Source organism: Neovison vison, chromosome 6 (genome assembly GCF_020171115.1).
Source record: "Neovison vison isolate M4711 chromosome 6, ASM_NN_V1, whole genome shotgun sequence".
Classification (NCBI taxonomy): domain Eukaryota; kingdom Metazoa; phylum Chordata; class Mammalia; order Carnivora; family Mustelidae; genus Neogale; species Neogale vison.
Window position 1 is genome coordinate 107,043,678 of NC_058096.1, and position 14,215 is coordinate 107,057,892.

Genomic DNA, 14,215 nt, shown 5'->3' on the forward strand with positions numbered 1-14,215 from the left:
ACATTCAGGGCAACATGAAGTCCCTACATATCTCAGGTCACACTCAGGTTGACTTCTTTCCAAATTTCTCCTTCCAGGAAATGGGAAAACATGAAAGCAGGAGGCGGACATTAAGAAACAAAATTTTAGGGCGCCTGGGTGGCTCAGTGGGTTAAGCCGCTGCCTTCGGCTCAGGTCATGATCTCAGGGTCCTGGGATCGAGGCCCGCATCGGGCTCTCTGCTCACAGGAAGCCTGCTTCCTCCTCTCTCTCTGCCTGCCTCTCTGCCTGCTTGTGATCTCTCTCTGTCAAATAAATAAATAAAACCTTTAAAAAAAAAAAAAGAAACAAAATTTTAGGGACATTTTGTTCAATGACTATGAGAACAAGTCATAATAGAGCTAGAAAAAAAAACCAGTAGGGTCAGACAAAAGCCAAAACTTCAGGGTTGGGACTACGGAAGGAATAGGACTCTCCAGAGAGGCTGTTTACATACAAATTTGGGTAGGCTTTATATGGGAGTAAAGCACAGGAAGAGAGGTCTGAGCCCTGGTTCAGCTTACCACATCAACTACCCCCATTTGCCTATCAGACCAGCCCATGCTCCCCAGCCTTGGCAGGAAGGGCTTGGCCTTCAGAAGTCTTGGTCCAGGAAGGAGGGGCTCACCCCATGTCCACATTTCTTTCTCTGCAGAGAAGCTCTCAAGCCTCAGCCTTGGTACTCTTCTCCCTTAGGATACACAAAGCCCTATTCCCATCTCACAGGTCTCTCCTCTCTACAGGAAGTTCAAACACTTTCTCCATCAATTGCTCAGGCTTTGACCAGCATGGGGTGGACCCTGCTGCCTTCCAGACAATATTTAACCAGAAGGACTTCCGTCCAGTCATCAACTACAGCATTCCCACTCAGGTCAACATCTCCTTTATTTTGTCTGCCTTCCTGGAAGTGGTGAGTTCTGCCTCCCTGGAAGTGGTGAGTTCTGCCTCTTGCACTCTTTGCATAGGCTGCTAGTAGGGAACAAGGACTCTTCCCCCTGGCAGCCCAAACTTGCACTGGTCCAGTGACAAGCAATCCGTCCCCAAATGCTGTATGAGTCAGACGTCCATCCTGTGGGGTGGAGAGATGGGAAAGGGAACGCTGCAGCAACGTCTCTGCAGGGAACATTTGTCCAGAGTTCGGTCCCTTAGGCAGATAAAACATATTTCCAATGGGCCCCCGTGCTGTTTTTCTCCCTCTACATTTTCCATGTAACTTGCATTTTTGGACCCACCTTTCTTTTGAGACTTGTGACTGAAAAGCTGAACAGTCACACAGGACCACGTAGGAAACAAAGACAAGAGCTGGACTGGGACCAGATCTCTGGGCATTAATCATCCTGAATGAGGACTTCTTTTTGTCAGGATGAACAACTTCAGCTGCTGACATCATTCCTGTAGTTAAAGTTGGTATGTAAGTCCAGCTTAGTTCTCTTCCCTCTTATTCCCCCTTTTTCTGGGCTTGTTTGCAAAAACCACATTTGTTGAAATTGGCAGTGCCTGAGGGAATAGATAAATCCAACCAAAATAGGGCCCATGCTGATGACAAATAGCTTTCTGTCACACAGCTGCCAAACAAATATGAAGATGCAGATGGAAACTGCAGGAAGAAGTGGGCAGTACTGTTGAAAACCCCTAAGTAAGCTCCAAGGCCCAAAGGTATTCAGCACCCAGTTTCAGATTTTCCTTGAGTAGGAAGTGGAAGGCCAGCCTGACTTAAGGGAATGGAAGGGTTGATGTTGACATAAACTAGCTCCAGCTTCAGCCATCACCATCCCTCTGTGCTCTGGGCTCTAGATCTGGAAAAACCCATTCATCAGCTGGGATCCAGAAGAATGTGGTGCCATCAGTAAACTCACTGTGACAACTGAGAACCTGTGGCTCCCAGACATCTTCATCGTAGAATCATGGGTACCAGAGCCAGGGAAAGCTGGAGTGGAGATCCTTCTGCAAGGAGCAGGCCAGGGTGGCATAGGGCAAACCAATTCAGCGGGGCCACCAAAAGCTTCTTTCAGACAGGAGCACAATCATGGTTCACCAATGGTCTCTCATTTCTAGAAGACATTTCTTCTAGAAATGAGAAAGTGATGAGCAGAAAAGATGGCAGAGTGACCATAGTAAGCAACACTGGGAAGCCCCCCCCTTAAGAGAGAAGCTTAAGCTGTTGTGAAACCCAGAGCATCTGTCTCTCTCCCCTTCTACCCCGTAGCATGGATGTGAATCAGACCCCAGAAGGCCTCTCTGCCTATGTGACCAATGACGGTCACATCACATATAACAAACCAATGCGGGTGACCAGCATCTGTAGCCTGGACATCTTCTACTTCCCCTTTGACCAGCAGAACTGCACGCTCACCTTTAGCTCTTTCCTCTACACAGGTGGGTCATGGTGGGGGTAAAATGAGATCAACCAGTGGATCAATGAAACAGCACACACAGCAAGGTTATTTTTAACTGCCTAAAAAGGGACAGTGGAGCATTTGCTAGTCAGGGTTGTGTGGGTGGTGGGGTAGAGGAGTTGAACTTAGGAGTAGACAAGACTTCTGAGAAAGCCGGGAATTGAAAGGAGGTGACTGAGAAGCGAGGAAGCCGTGTTACCGGGCAGCCAGAGAGAGGGAGCTAAAGCAATTTCTAGCTCACCTCTCTGAGTTCTGCACAGAGCAGGTGCTGAACAGTGTGTTGAATGAGTGTTTGTCTCCCTGCAGTGGAAAACGTGCTGCCGCGCATGGAAAAGGAAGTGTGGGAGATAGTGGACACCTCACGTGACGTTGTCCGTACGCAAGGGGAGTGGGAGCTCCTGGGCATCAACAAGGCCACCCCAAAGATGTTTGTGGGCTCTAGTCTTTTTGACCAGATCATGTTCTATGTAAGCCCAGAGACTGTGAGATGTGTCCGTCCCCCTTATCTCCCTCATCAGATCTTTCCAAATCCCAGAGCCCCTCATATGTTGTCCCAAGACCAGAAAGCCACTAGGTGCCACAACCCTCACAGCTTTCCTCTGTCCCAAGTCCCCCAGAGCAGGCCCCTTTCTGAACATGCCAGCTCTGGCATAGGTTTTCTTTAGTGGGTATGGCAGAATCTTCTCAGGCATATGAAAGCTGCTTCTCACCCAGCCCCAGAAAGAGCCCCTCTTGGGTTGAGGACACCAAGGGAGGAAGGACCTGGAATTATCCCTCAGCCTCCCCTCAGTGCTAGCCTCACCTAGTACTCTGCTCTCTCCTCCCCCCAGGTGGCCATCAGGCGCAGGCCCAGCCTCTACATCATAAACCTCCTTGTGCCCAGTAGCTTCCTGATTGCCATCGATGCCCTCAGGTTCTACCTGCCGGCAGAAAGCGAGAATCGTGCCCCATTCAAGATAACACTTCCGGGCTACAACATCTTCCTGCTTATGATGAATAAACTACTTCCCGCTAGTGGCACCCCCCTCATCAGTATGCCCACCTCCTCACTGTTGGAAACTAGTGGGGCGTGGGAAGGCAGGGGTAGGAGGCAGGGCAGACAGGTGAACTGGCTAGATCTGCTGAGGCAGCTAAGGCAGAAGGGAGAAAGCAGTCATCTCAGGAAGGGCTCTCTATGTGAGACAGAGAAAAGGAGGGATTGCTGGTTCTTCTCGGCCACACTCAGGCATGCTCCTCACCCCCAACACAGGTGTGTACTTTGCCCTGTGTCTGTCCCTGATGGTGGTCAGCCCGCTGGAGACCATCTTCATCACCTACCTGCTGCACCTGGTCACCACCCAGCCCCCACCCATGCCTCGGTGGCTCCACTCTCTGCTTCTCTACTGGGCCAGCCCAAGGAAATGCTGCCCCACTGCGCTCTGGAAGGAGAATGTGGGCCCAGGCTTCACGCCCAATCACCTACCTGGTAAGAAAAATCTACACTGCCCATACTCTCTACACTGGGCCCAGCTTCTGCAGTCCCCTACTTCCCCAATCCTGTCTCCTTCCCACTTCAGGGCTGAGTCTCTGTCTTCTCTATAGGACCGAAGGAGCCAGGGCAGTTGGTACGGAAGGAGCTGGGACCCAGACAGGCAGAGATGAATGGAGGCTCGGGGCTGACAAGCACCCAGCTAGCTGACCTATGGGTGCAGTTCAGCCACATGACGGACACCTTCCTCTTTCACCTCTACCTGCTCTTCTTGGCCTCCTCCATCATCACAGTCATTGTCCTCTGGAACGCCTAGGACTTGAATTCTAATGGTGCAAGAGCAAGCCAGTGGTCAGGTTTCTTCAGCTTCAACTGACTGTCCCAGACCCCGTTCCTCTGCTCCAGTTTGTGTACACAGTTCCAAATATGCCATGATCCCTGCTCCATGGCTTAAACAGAACCTCTGCAGACCCTCTCAGAAATATGACTATATTGAGGTGTCTGGGTGGCTCAGTCAGTCAAATATTTCTGAGTTCTGCACAGAGCAGATCCCAGACCCTGGTCATGATCCCAGGGTCCTGGGCTTTAGGCTCATATCAGGCTCATTTCTTGGTGAGGAGTCTGCTTCTCCCTCTCCCTCTGCCTGCTACTCCCCCAGCTTGTGCGCACTCTCTCTCTTTCTCTCTTTGTCAAATAAATAAATCAAATATTTTTTTAAAATAAAGTAAGAAGTTAGCAAAGTGTTCTTTTAAAACAAACAAACAGGGCGCCTGGGTGGCTCAGTGGGTTAAGCCGCTGCCTTCGGCTCAGGTCATGATCTCAGGGTCCTGGGATCGAGTCCCGCATCAGGCTCTCTGCTCGGCAGGGAACCTGCTTCCTCCTCTCTCTCTCTGCCTTCCTCTCTGCCTACTTGTGATCTCTCTCTATCAAATAAATAAATAAATAATCTTTAAAAAATAAAAAAATAAAAAAAAATAAAACAAACAAACAAAGAAATAGGACTATATTTCTAAAGCTTAATGAATTCAGGATTTACATGTTTAAATATAACTTTTACTAGAAAAAGAAGGCTTTATAATAAATGACTGGAAATATTTACAAAACAAAACAAAATCTAACTCACTTACTGGTGTAGAGGAAAGGGATTAAACGTCTTTTTAAATATAGGCTAACATATTTATTTCTTCTGTCAATAAATATTTATTGAGCACCTACCATGTGCGAGGCACTTTCTGAGTGCTGAGGGTGGCAGTAAGCCAAGCTGACAAAAATCTCTACCCTCACGGAAGGAAGGTGGAGACCGACAATAAGTGCCGGGGCAGGAAGCAAATTACAGAAGGAAGACTGGGAAATGGAGGAGAAGGAGATTGCAGGTTTAGGTGGGCGGCCCGCGAAGGCTTCATGATAACTTGTGGTGTGGCTGGCGCCTATGCGTTACTCCAGAGAAGGACCAGGAGGAGCACAGGTGCTGCTATAAAAGGATGTCTCTTGACAAATGGACACTTGAGGATGAATCAAACACAGCTCTGTCCTCAAAGAGCTTGTGGCCCAGCTGGACAAGTAAAATATATATGTTAAATAACTGCAATTAAATGGGGAATCTGTTTTTAAAGTTTTGGTGAGTGCCATTGAAAAGAAACTGCTGTGAAGCTCATAGGAGAAACGATTCTTCTAGTGGGAGCAGAGCTGTGGTTCTCCATCCTGTCTGTCCATTGGAATCATCTGAGTAGACTTTTTTTTTTAGATTTATTTATTTATTTGAGAGAGAGAAAGAGAAAGAGCATGCATGAGTTGGGGGGGCAGAGGGAGAGAATCCTTAGCAGACTCCCTGTCGCGTGTGGAGCCCTACACGGGGCTCCACATGGGGCTTCCCATGGGGCTCGAACTCACAACCCATAAGATCATGACCAGAGCCGAAACCTAGAATCGGATGCTTAACCGACTGAGCCACCCAGGTGCCCCTGAAGAGAGTTTGAAATAATCCTAGCGGCCCAGGCCTTCTCCCAGACCAGTTAAATTAGAACCTTTGGTGTGGACCCTAGCTTTGGCATATTTGAAATCTCCCCATGAGATTCTAATGCGCTATCAGAATTGAAACCGCGGAGCCAGCAGAAGAGGCCATATTAACTTGGACTCTGAGGATGACTAATACACGAGCAGAGGGAGGACTTGCTGGGACTGACGAATCACAATACACCTCTGGGGTCACATTACTACCTGAGGACACTGGGATCACTGCAGGTGGGGCCTCGGGGGCCCAGGGGTATGTGCAGCAGTAGCTGAACGGCAGGATCCAGGCAGAATCACGACACACTCATTCTCATGGTACTCACATGGCTCAGGTGTCCAGAACAAACTCATAAAATCATCTACCAGAAATAGCCCAACAATAGGACGAAGAATAGTGTAAGCGCTTTGGAAAATAATTTGGCAGCTCCTCAAAGTGTTGAACATGGAGTTACCCTATAACCCAGCAATTCCATTCCTAGGTACATGCCCAAGAGAAATGAAAACATATGTCCACACAAAAACTTGTACACAAATGGTCATAGCAACATTACTCAAAGTAGCTAAAACAACCCAAATGTCTATTAACTGATGAACAGATAAATAACATTTTTTATATCCATGCAATGAAATACAATTATTTGGCTTCAAAAAGGAAAGAAGTCTTCATACATGCTACAACATGGATGAACTGTGAAAACATTATGCTAAATAAGAGAAAAGCCAGTCACAAAAGAACACATATTATATAATCCCACTTGAATGAAATGTCCAGAATACACTAATCTATAGAGACAGGAAGAAGATTAGTGGTGGCCTAGGACTTGGTGCAGAAAAGGGCAGGTGAATGAGAAATGACACTAATGGGTGCAGGATTTCTTTACAGGGATGATAAAAATGTCCTAAAATTAAACTGGTGATGATTGCATAAGTGTAAATATACTAAAAACCATGGAACTATGGTTTCAGGCTCAAGTAAGAACCTTGGCCTCTATGGACCATCTAGTCATCTGATCCCCAGAAGAGCACCATGGAATGAGTGAAATGAGTGAAGCACTCATTCACTCATGCATCCAATCTTTACTAAGTGCTTATTTATGTCATAGACATTTTATCTAGGAGTTGGGGATAAACAAGACAGATAGGAGGTGCTAATCTTCTCAGGTAACAAACTGATGATTTCACCGGCTGATAATTACTCCAAAGAAAATAAAACAGGGTAATAGGACAGAGAGTGACACACAAAGAAATAGGATGTTCTAGGAAGGGCTCTCTGAGAAAGTGACACTTGTACCAGCTGAGAAACAGATGATCATAGAATGATGAGATATGTCCTCAGATTCATACCGATGTATTCATATGGGGAGGCCAGGATGAAACATGATAGACAAGAACTACAGTTATAGAAGTAGATATGGGTAGCCAAGATCTTTGGATGAATAAGGTGAGAGACTGGAGAGAGGTCCCATATTGATTATTTTGATGCTATTGTGTAATGTTTAAGGATTGTGAGGGCAAACATTTATAATCCACTCAAAGGGTTTAGAACAGAAACTTTGAGATGGTTTTGATCTCAAAAACTATTTTACTCACCCATATATATAGCCTTACTCAAAAAAGAACGGGTGATAATATAGAATTAAAAAGAAACATAAAAGTTGCAGAGAAGTTATTGCTAGAATTGCTTACTACATACTTACTATATACCATATGAGAGACCATGAGTTTATCCATTTAATTATAAAATGATGTTCTATAAAGCTTAATATAGGTAATACTTTTACATCATTTGTCTTGATATTGTAAGTTTTTTAAATAGTTTCTATTCTCTGAAACCATGTCACCAATGCAGTGTCACTACACAAGCAGATTTTGAGGGAATATGTATATATCCACTTCAACAGTAAGATAGACACCTGAAATGCATAGCAAAATTACTTTTGATGCAAATGCATCACAATAACACTCTGAAGAGGAGAATCAAACAGTCCACATGAGGTTGGATAGATGATGAAAAAAGCTAGAAGTTGATTAAAGAACATGAATAGCAATTCTACCACTGCTGATGCACTCTGAAGCCCCAGAGAGGTGCCTGGGTGGCTCAGTCAGTTAAGTGTCTGCCTTCCGCTCAGGTCATGATCCCAGGGTCCTGGGAGCGAGCCCCATATCAGGCTGTCTGCTCCGTGGGGAGCCTGCTTCTCCCTCTTCAATTCCCCTGTGCTTGTGTTCCCTTTCTTGCTATCTCTCTCTGTCATAAATAAATAAAATCTTAAAAAGAAGAAGAAGAGGCGGAGGAGGAGGAAGAGGAAGAAGGAGATGGAGAAGAAGAAGAAACAGCAGCAGCAGCAAAAGCTCCAGAAACAGGTAGGAGCTTTGTGACTTTCTCATAGTCTGCAGGATCATAGTAGAATGCCAAATTGGAATCTGGAGGACATTGAGTAATATGCAAATTTTAATTTACAAATGCCTCATTTTTAGCTCTCCTGAATTAACAGGTCCTTAGTGATGTGTAAAGCTGATATTAAGTCTTGAAGCCAAGTGTTTGTCAGCCCTTTGGCAGATTCATACTGCCCTCTAGTGGGCACCCTACTCAGACCCTTCTGAGATGGTTACCTTGGGAGGTAGGCAGAAGAGCATACTAATGGTCGCCAAACTGTGTAAAGAACCAAAATGCCCTTCAACGGACGAATGGATAAGGAAGATGTGGTCCATATACACTATGGAGTATTATGCCTCCATCAGAAAGGATGAATACCCAACTTTTGTAGCAACATGGACAGGACTGGAAGGGATTATGCTGAGTGAAATAAGTCAAGCAGAGAGAGTCAATTATCATATGTTTCACCTATTTGTGGAGCATAACAAATAGCATGGAGGACAAGGGGAGATGGAGAGGAGAAGGGAGGTAAGGGAAATTGGAAGGGGAGGTGAACCATGAGAGACTATGGACTCTGAAAAACAATCTGAGGGTTTTGAAGGGGTGGGGGGTGGGAGGTTGGGGGAACCAGGGTATTAGAGAGGGCATGGATTGCATGGAGCAATGGGTGTGGTGCAAAAACAATGAATACTGTTACGCTGAAAAGAAATTAAAAAAAAAAAAAAGAGGGGTGCCTGGGTGGCTCAGTGGATTAAGCCGCTGCCTTTGGCTCAGGTCATGATCTCAGGATCCTGGGATCGAGTCCCGCATCGGGCTCTCTGCTCTGCAGGGAGCCTGCTTCCTCCTCTCTCTCTCTCTCTCTCTCTCTCTGCCTGCCTCTCTGCCTACTTGTAATCTCTCTCTGTCAAATAAATAAGTAAAATCTTTTTAAAAAAAAAAAAAGAGCATACTACACAGAGTGTACCTACATTATCCATATTTTCCTGACTAAAACTTGGACACATTGTCAGGTGATTTTTAAATGTGAAGAAGCCCAGGAAAACCTATAAATAAAATTATGTTCATAGACTTAGTGAATTGCCTTTATTAAAAAACAAAGTTACATAAGTGGTGTTTGGGTGGTTCATTTGGTTAAGTGTCTGACTCTTGATCTCAGGGTCATGAGTTCAAGCCCCACACTGGGCCCAACACTGGGCTCCACACTGGATATGGGGCCTACTTTAAAAAAAAAAAAAGTTACATGGAAAGAAATATGAAAGTTGCAAAAACAAATAAACCAAAGAATACATATCAACATGCATTGACCGACTGTTGAAATTGACAAGTTAATGAACTATTTTATCTGTTCTCACTGGGCAAGAACTCTGTTTGAGTATTAATGGGTCTGAAGTAAAATAGACATGTAGTGGCTTCTACAGTTTTCATGAATGAAAGATTGTTATTTTAGGCCTTTCATTGTTTTGGACATAGAAAATTTTCTCTTTTTTTCAAGATTATATTTATTTATTTGAGATAGAGAGAGCACAATCAGGGGGAACAGCAGGTGGAGGGAGAAGCAGACTCCCCGCTGAGCAAGGAGACCGATTTGGGACTTGACCCAGGACACTGGAGTCGTGACCTGAGCTGAAGGCAGATGCTTAAATGATCGAGCCACCTGGGTGTTCCCACCAAGTACCTTCTATATGCCAAGTCTATCACATTCATTATCTCATTTTATCCTCACAACAATTCTATGAGTTAGGTGTAAACATTATTCCCAGTTTGCAGATAGGGACACCAGTTAGAAGGAAGTTAAGATCCTTCCCCGAGATCACACAGCAATTAAATGATAGAACCATTTTGAACCTAATTATGTCTAACTCTTAGCCCTATGTTTTAATACATGTAGGTCATTGCCAAGGAATGCAGAAATAATAATTCTTGAATAAACTAAGCTCTAGACTCTGAATCCAGAATGATCTCCACCAAAGGGTTCATCCCACCTCACTGTATTTGATAACTCTTAACCTCTAAGTGTCAGTCTTCACTGTAGCATCCACCAGCCTTCAGACTGCATAGTTCTCAGGATCTCCTGACCTCTCACTGGGACCGTTAGAAACTGGCTTGTTCACAGACACACACACAAATGAATGCATGTGTAACTGGTGAAATCTGAATAAGCTATGTGGGTCACACTGTTTAAAGACAATTTTTAGAAAGAAGAAAAATCATGACTCTTACACAAATACAAAAAGGAATACATATTGAAGAATTGATTGAACTCATATACTAGGAGAGAACCAGACAAACGTTATAACTGGTTCAAAGGAAAAGTCAAGAAGCACAGATTTATACGCAGTGAGATACTGAGTTGCAAATAGAGGTTTTAAGTCTACTGGAACTCTACAAGACAAGGCAGAGTTTGCATACTGACAGTGTTGAATTTTACCTAAGCCCTGTGTTCCCAGAAAACACCAACGGTTAAGAAATCTCCCTAATCCTTACCTTTCTGAGATCCCACCACCCTCTTGTGTTCTGAAAGTGACGACACTTTCTCATGACTCCTGTAGGCCTTACAGATGTCTCCCTTGTTTACTTGTGACAAGACCAAACACACTTTTCCCCTTTTGCCTGAATCCACCAGCAAGGCAAGACATAGATCCTCCAACTCCCTGTTCTTTGTCACATGAATGATTAACTGAGATTAGAGCTGTTTATACCCTGAAAGGAGTCAGACCCAGAGCTAAACATATCCTATTTAATTGACTGAGATTTCTGATTATGAAACAGTTCAAACTATAAATCATTCCACCTATAACTCGTCCACTTCTCTCTATTAAAGGTCTAAGGCAACACTACCCTGCCAAGATACTCTCTATGAATCTGGGTGATCTCCCTGCTACAGGAGCCTAAAATAAAATCAATCTTCTTAATTGTTTGGTTTTGTCATTGGCAATATTCATCAGTTACCAGCAATTTAAAGAGTTCATAAATAGCCCAGAGAGAGACACAATGCATAATTCCTCATTGAAGTACACATTTTTTCCCTATAATCTCCTCACTTTGATCCAAAATAATCTCAAAGGAAGATTATTCTTTTTTATTTTTATTTTTTAAATTAACATATAGTGTATTATTTGTTTCAGGGAACAAAGGAAGATTATTCTTGGTCACAAATAAGGCTGGTCTCTAACTTCACTATTTACATTGGTGCAATAAGAGTGATAATTTGCCACTTAGGTCTTCTTAAACTTGCTTTGCTGAAAGTCTTCTCAAAAAATCTCAAATTTGGGTGCCTGGGTGGCTCAGTGGGTTAAGCCGCTGCCTTCAGCTCAGGTCATGATCTCAGGGTCCTGGGATCGAGTCCCGCATCGGGCTCTCTGCTCTGCGGGGAGCCTGTTTCCTCCTCTCCCTCTCTCTGCCTGCCTGTCTGCCTACTTGTGATCTCTGTCTGTCAAATAAGTAAATAAAATCTTTTAAAAAAAATCTCAAATTTACTTTTAAAAGCCTCTGAGGTTAGATAGTTGCACCAAGAACTCAACACCAGAATTCAGCTGTGGTAGCCATTTGGTGAATTTGTCTCTTCTTGAAGTTCCCCAAATATCCTAAGATTCCTGGGTCTAACAAGAAAGTGACCTTACCCACCCAGAAGCTGAGAACCTTCTAAGTCAGATACTAACCAATTTTCCTGGAAGGGTTTGTAAGCATTGGCTGCATAAAGTCATCCTAGTTACTTAGATATGTCTGGCCATATCTGATTAAAGGAGCATCATTCTCAAATATAACACTCCAGGCAAGGCCTTGATTGCATACCCAGTGTTTCCAATTATGTCCTGGTAAAAAAGACAGATTCTTCCTGAATCTATGGCAATAACTATATTGTCATGAAAATATGATAGTTATATTGTGATGAAATTAAGAATATTCAATAAAAGTTTCCAAATTTTAGAGGGCTCAGGCAAAGAGAACAAGCTATCATTCACAAATGTTTTATTTCAGTGTACAAAAGCAGAGTATGAAAAAAAGCAGAGTTCTAATTATTAAATTGTTATGAGTTATAGACAGCTTAAGAGGAAAGAAAAGGGGCTTCCTTAAATATCCAGAAAATAGACATTATGAAAATATAAGTAATAGTTTAAGCAAAAACAGTAATCACCCTTTGTCAATTCATCAGTCCTATGTAATTAATTCTTGTTTCAGTGGATCTTGGGCTAGCAGTCTTATGAACCTATTGGCTTCTCTACAGTTCTAGAAATCCTGGCTCAGTCCACCAGTATGGTCTCAAAATTGTTTAAGCAATGTCATCAGAAACCTGTACCCCAAAGCATCTGGTATAGTCCTTTTCCACAGAATTCTGGAACATTCCTTCATGGAAAATGAAGTACTCTGGCTTATAGTTGATTGAAAAGCTTTCAGGGAAGCATAAAATAAAAAACTATCTGTATATGACAAACAAAAATTTTTTTAGAGAGGGAGAGAGAGAGAATCTTAAGCAGGCTCCACATCCAGCACAGGCCCTGCCACAGGGCTTGATCCCACCTTGAGATCATGACCTAAGCTGAAATCAAGAGTCAGAAACTAACCAACTGAGCCACCCAGGTGCCCCAAATATACCATCTTAGCCATTCTTTTAAAGTAGGCTCCATACCCAGTGTGGAACCCAACATGGAGCTCAAACTCTTGACCCTGAGGTGAAGACCTAAGCTGAGATCAAGAGTTGTTCACTTAACCAACTTAGCCACGCAGGCGCCCCTGTGTATGACAAAAAATTTTAAATGGTTGTAGTTAGTCTACTAGCTTATTACTGATAACTTTTAAAAATGAAAGCGCAGATAAGGATTCATTACAAGAATTATGCAAAATGATAAGGAAATTGGGTTATTTCTCTGGCAGGCAAAACAAGATAATAAAGTCAATCTAAGGGCATCTGGGTGACTCAATAGGTTAAGTATCTGTCTTTGATTCAGGTCATGATCCTAGGGTCCTGGGATCGAGTCTTGTATTGGGATTCCCTGATCAGCTGGCAGCCTGTTTCTCCCTACCTGCCACTCCCCCTCCTTGTGTGCTCTGTGTGTGTGTGTGTCAAATAAATAAAATATTTAAAAAGAAAAAAGAAAAGATATTGAGACATAACATATAATAATCCTGACTTTATATATCATATATATACCAAGATTTTTGTAAGAAGACACCAAGAACATATCAAGACTGTCAAGAGATTCAGTAAGTCTCAAGTAAATCCTAAACATCTGTATATTAATTAAACTACATAGATCAGTGATATGAATCCCCAGTTGAAGCACAGAAGAGGCTAGGTACAAATTTAACAAGTAAAAGTGTGACCAGCTGCTAATATTGAAAAGAAATAATAACTGAAATTGTGACCAAAGTCTCCAACCACTTAACCAAGAGATCTCCTGCCCTCTCCTGGAGGCCAATACCCCATGACTCAGTTCTGGCTTAAAGGAAAGAGGACACATGCAGAAACTTTGGACTTATTTTTGCTTTTTCTCCCTTTCTTCCTTTTAAAAAAATGAGGTTAAATTCAAATAAAAATAATACCTCAAATAATAATATTTTAAATTATTATGTTTTTATTATTAACATATAAATAAATAAAACCTCAAATTAAATATGTGATTAAATAAAGAGCTCCTGTGTACCCTTCACTGGGATTCCTCAGTTGTGTATACTTCTAAATCACTGAGAAACAGTTGCAGAATTGATGACACATTAACCCTGAATATTTCAGTGCATATTTCCTAAAAACGAGGACACTCTACTATACAATCACAGTATAACCATCAACATCAGAAAATTAACATCAATCCAAGATTACCATCTAATCTATAAGCCCTATTCAAATTTTGCATTTGTCCCAATGATGTCTTTTATAGATGCAGGATTAATCCCAGAAATAACACTGCATTTAGCTTCAGTCTCCTTCAATCTGGATCAGTTTCTCAATCT

At 43.0% G+C, this 14,215-nt stretch overlaps 1 protein-coding gene and 1 long non-coding RNA gene across 2 annotated transcripts in view; one reads left to right on the plus strand and one right to left on the minus strand.

Annotated features, from left to right (window-relative positions):
- The window catches only part of LOC122908749, a 43,480-nt gene that overhangs the window by 20,486 nt on the left and 8,779 nt on the right, over nucleotides 1–14,215 (minus strand). The window lies entirely within an intron of this gene.
- LOC122908747 (5-hydroxytryptamine receptor 3C-like) lies at nucleotides 805–4,554 on the plus strand. Its single transcript, XM_044251880.1, has 7 exons — nucleotides 805–952; nucleotides 1,263–1,425; nucleotides 2,225–2,394; nucleotides 2,721–2,881; nucleotides 3,245–3,446; nucleotides 3,664–3,879; nucleotides 3,996–4,554. Exons 3-7 carry the CDS (start codon nucleotides 2,226–2,228, stop codon nucleotides 4,196–4,198), a joined length of 951 nt encoding a protein of 316 aa, XP_044107815.1. The 5' UTR covers nucleotides 805–952; nucleotides 1,263–1,425; nucleotide 2,225; the 3' UTR covers nucleotides 4,199–4,554.